Source organism: Amia ocellicauda, chromosome 7 (assembly GCF_036373705.1).
Source record: "Amia ocellicauda isolate fAmiCal2 chromosome 7, fAmiCal2.hap1, whole genome shotgun sequence".
Lineage (NCBI taxonomy): Eukaryota > Metazoa > Chordata > Actinopteri > Amiiformes > Amiidae > Amia > Amia ocellicauda.
The window spans coordinates 38731794-38736834 of NC_089856.1; the positions used below are offsets into that span (position 1 = coordinate 38731794).

The 5041-nt window shown below is 37.1% G+C and overlaps 1 protein-coding gene across 1 annotated transcript; it reads left to right on the plus strand.

Annotated features, from left to right (window-relative positions):
* Positions 1-1694: 1694 nt before the first annotated feature.
* Positions 1695-4841, plus strand: LOC136753923 (extracellular calcium-sensing receptor-like). Its single transcript, XM_066710303.1, has 5 exons — positions 1695-1955; positions 2238-3047; positions 3130-3357; positions 3512-3635; positions 3916-4841. The coding sequence occupies exons 1-5, from the start codon at positions 1695-1697 to the stop codon at positions 4839-4841; spliced, it is 2349 nt and encodes a 782-aa protein (XP_066566400.1).
* The last annotated feature ends 200 nt before the right edge of the window (positions 4842-5041 follow it).

A 5041-nucleotide genomic window follows, 5' to 3' on the forward strand; every position in this document is an offset into this window, starting at 1 on the left:
AGCTGTAGCTACTCAGTGAACTAGCCAGCTGTGTGTTATTCAGTGGGTCTATGGCCCCACTCCTTCAGGATCAGGGGTTCACTGCCATGTTAATGCGCGGAAGGCGCACAAGTTGCTTGATTGCCCGTGCCATATTTTGTGCAAGTAGATATACGGCCTCGCTCCTAGATATACTAGTAGAGCAGCCGGCCTTGCTATTGTAAGCGGAGGGCATAAGAGTTGACCTCTATAGCACCGCTTTGTATATGCTGATTGCAGACAGTCCCCGGTAGAGCATGACTATGGTCCTCCCTCCTGGACAGCCCAGTTGGCCCCAAGGGGCCTCTATGGCTCCTGTTTGGAGTTGTGTTGCCCAGGCCCCTAGCTGTACACCTCGGGGCAGGCTCCCCAATCAGCTCGCTGCCTCCTCCCTTGCGACAGCTTGGTTATACAGTAACCCCTCCCCCTTGGGCAGTGCTTCCGACTTGAAAGATAACGATAGGTTGCGTATGCAACCCCGGTTATCTGAAAAAGGAAGCACTGCCCAAGGGTTGCAAGGTCGCACGGGAATCCTAGAGTGACTCGTGCAGGGGCCAATGGCAGCTTTGATAGAGTGATGTTTCAATCGGGTTCCTATGGAAATGAACAGAAACCCCTCTCCACCTTGAGCAGTGCTTCCTTTTTCAGATAACCGAGGTTGCAACCTATCAATTTAATTAATCATGATTATGTTAGTTTGTCCAATTACTTTTGACCCCCTAAAATTGGGGAGACCACATATAAACATGTGTGTAATTCCTACACTGTTCACCCTCAAATTAAAGATGAAAGTCTACGCTTGTTTTTGTCTTGGATGTCTTCTGTGCAGCTGCTCATAACACATTCCTTTTTGATTGACCAAACATCTCTCTATGGATTATTTTCGACTCTTCACTGATTAATATATTCAGTCCTCTAAAAATGATTTTCCATTATGATATGCATCTCTAAAATAGTACAATGCATTATAGATTAATACACTGCTACTCTTACATTGAATATGGAACTATTTGAATTGGTATGTTCTAATTATCACAAGAAGAAATAAATCATAGGGACTTACACAAATTAGAATAAAGTGTTTTTAAATTATTATCAAAATACTTTGTAATAAAAACTAAAGTTCATTATTGCACTTGGCTTATTTTTGATTTGGCTGTTCTCACTCCCTAGACATATTAAAACACTGGATTTACCTCTGAGAATTAATGCTTTAGTGAGACTAAGATATTTCCTTCAGTTTACTCCGAGCACCTGCGACTTGCAGAGCAGTATATACACACTACAAGTCTGTGCATTTGGACTCTAAACAGAAAGATTGCTTTGAAATGCTACTCTTGGCAGAACTAGTATTCATTGCTCTCTTCATCAGAGCGGAGAAGCCTGTCTGCCGACCACAAGGAACAATAGAGTCCCCTCTCATTGAACAGGATGGAGATATTATAATAGGAGGGATATTTTCATTCCATAACAACCTTATATCTAACATACCAACATTTGAAACTATTCCTGGAGCACTAAAATGCAAAAAGTAAGTATAAAAATATGTGTTTTCTTATTAATAAAATAAAGGTGTATAGATGATGATGATTGTCATTATCATCATAATAATAATAATAATATTTTTTATGTTGCGCTATAGCTTATATGTTAAAGAATATCATGTAGCCCTGGCTATGATCTTTGCCATTGAAGAAATAAATAACAGTACAGAGATTCTTCCTGGTGTGTCTCTGGGATTTAAGATATATGATGTATGTGGATCAACAACTTTGGGGATAAGGGCAGCAATGGCTTTAATTAATTGGCAAGAAGACACAATTGAATCAGACCAGTCCTGCAACAAATCACAGACTGTTCCTGCAATAATAGGACAGTCTGGTTCCTCGCCAACAGTTGGAATTGCAACAACTGTAGGACCATTTCATATACCTGTGGTGAGTAATATGTACATTAGTTAATTTGGTAAAATAGATACAATACTACAGAATAAATATAAAGTGAAACAACAAAAAAGAAAAACTATAACTATTCTAGTATTTAGGCATTGTTACATTTGTAATATTTCATTTAAAATATTTTGAATTGTATAAAAATAAGAAGTAGTCCATGTATTATTAATATTAATATTAAACCAATTAATTGAAATAAATAAATGCATAAATTAAGAAAAGGCAATGAAGGTTATTGATGTAATCTATTATTTTTCTTTCATTTAGGTGAGTCATTTTGCTACGTGTGCATGTCTCAGTAACAGAAAAAAGTTCCCCACCTTTTTCAGAACCATCCCCAGTGACTACCATCAAAGCAGAGCCCTGGCTCAGCTTGTGAAGCACTTTGGATGGACCTGGGTTGGGGCCATCAGGAGTGACAATGATTATGGCAACAGTGGGATGGATACTTTTATAAAAACTGCCCAACAGGAGGGGATTTGCATTGAATATTCAGAGGCCATTTATAGAACTTATTCTCATAGGAAATTTGCCAACACAGTGGACATTATAAAAAAATCATCATCCACAGTTATTGTTGCCTTTGCATCTCTTATAGATATGGAGTTGTTGCTACAAGAACTGCTCATTCAAAATGTCACAGGCTTCCAGTGGGTGGGCAGTGAATCTTGGATTTCAGACAGGTATCTTAGCTCAAAAGAAGGTTATAAAATATTAGGTGGGGCAATTGGGTTTGCAATTAAGAATTCAGAAATACCAGGACTGAAAGATTTTCTACTGAGCGTTTGTCCATCTGGTGCCCCTGGAGATGTTGGGTTCAACAACCTTTGGGAAAGTGATTTAAATTGCTCTCTAACTGCTCAAAAGAATTATGCTAATAGGACACATACAGGGAAGGAGAATTTAACACAAATAAATAATGAATACAATGATCTATCGGATCTCACAATACCAATTAATGTGTATAAAGCAGTGTATGCTGTTGGACATTCCCTGCATTCTCTGTTTACATGTGAAACTAACCAAGGGACATTTCAAGACAATAGGTGTACAAAGAAAAAGATAGAACCTTTGCAGGTAAGCTAAAGCCTTATAATGTATGTTATTTAGATTAATGATAGATATAGAATTCATATTGCTAACAACATTCTTCATCCAGGTACTCCAATACTTGAAAAAAGTCAATTTTACAACCAGGAATGGAGAAAGAGTCTTTTTTGATGAAAATGGGGACCCAGCAGCACGATATGCATTAGTGAACTGGCAGCTAAACAAGGAGGGAATCAACACATTTGAAATGATTGGTCTGTATGATGCCTCTTTACCAGAAGGACAGCAGATTGTAATGATGAATGTGAGCACAGTGTGGTCAAATAATCAACATGAGGTAGGGTCTACTACTCATCAATTTCCTCCTTGCATTACATTGAAATTAAAACATACCACTTGATGCCTACCCAGTATATATATATATATATATATATATATATATATATATATATATATATATATATATATTTATTAATATCACCACTTTCCAGGTGCCAAAGTCAGTCTGCAGTGAGAGCTGCCTTCCAGGGACTCGTAAAGCAATTGTCAAAGGAAAGCCAATCTGCTGCTTTGACTGCATTCCATGTGCTGAGGGAGAAGTCAGTAATGCAACAGGTGAGTAAACTAAAGTTAAGCTTTTATTTATGTTTCATCATTATGAATGCAAAATTAATGTACTTTAAAATATGACGTACAGTATATACTACATACTACTATATATGTTTCCAATAATGTACTTTACATGTGTCTTTAAAAGTAGTAATACATGTTGACTTCACATATGTGCTGTTTTTCAGCAGTCCTTAAAAACACTAAAAATATCAACCAAACAATCTGTCATAGCCTGTAATTGAAAATACTTATTCAGATAAACTACTTGTTTTTATTTGTTTAGATTCCACTGATTGTTCAAAGTGCCCTGTGGAATACAGTTCCAACCAACAAAGAACTCATTGCAGCATAAAGAAAGTAGAGTTTCTATCATTTGGAGAAATCATGGGGATATTGTTAGTTATATTCTCCTTGACTGGAGCCTGCCTATCAACAATTATAGCATTAATATTCTATCAATACAGACACACTCCAATAGTAAGAGCCACTAACTCTGAGCTCAGTTTCCTCCTGCTCTTCTCATTAACTCTGTGTTTCCTTTGCTCACTTACTTTCATTGGCCAGCCCTCTGAGTGGTCCTGTATGTTGCGCCACACAGCATTTGGCATCACATTTGTCCTGTGCATCTCTTGTGTTCTGGGGAAAACAATAGTGGTGTTAATGGCCTTCAGGGCTACAATGCCAGGCAATAATATGATTAAATGGTTTGGGCCCACACAGCAGAGGTTAAATGTTCTTGCTTTCACACTCATACAGGTCCTGATTTGTGTCCTTTGGTTGACAATTTCACCTCCTTTTGCTAAAAAAAATACAAAGTACTACAAAGAAAAAATAATTCTAGAGTGTGATGTAGGATCAGCAGTGGGGTTTTATGCTGTGTTAGGGTATATTGGATTCCTCTCTGCCATGTGCTTTGTGCTGGCTTTTCTGGCTCGTAAACTACCTGATAACTTCAATGAAGCCAAATTCATCACATTCAGCATGCTCATATTCTGTGCAGTCTGGATCATCTTTATCCCAGCTTATATCAGCTCTCCTGGGAAGTTCACTGTAGCTGTGGAGATATTTGCCATCTTGGCTTCAAGTTTTGGGTTGCTTTTCTGTATTTTTGCCCCAAAATGTTATATTATCTTATTGAAACCGAAGAACAATACAAAAAAACATATGATGGGTAAAATGCCTTTTAAGTCACTTCAACAACAATCCTAAATGATTTCCTTTGTGTGTAATTATTTTCATTGAACATTACACAACACATATTATAATGTAATGTATAGTAACCTAGTAACTTCTAGGTAAAAATCATTGTAAAAAAAATGAATCAGGGTTTTCTTGTTTCTTTTGTTTTGATTTCATGTTTACACTGCACATATTAAAATACATCCAGTTTAATTTTATTTGGAATCTAC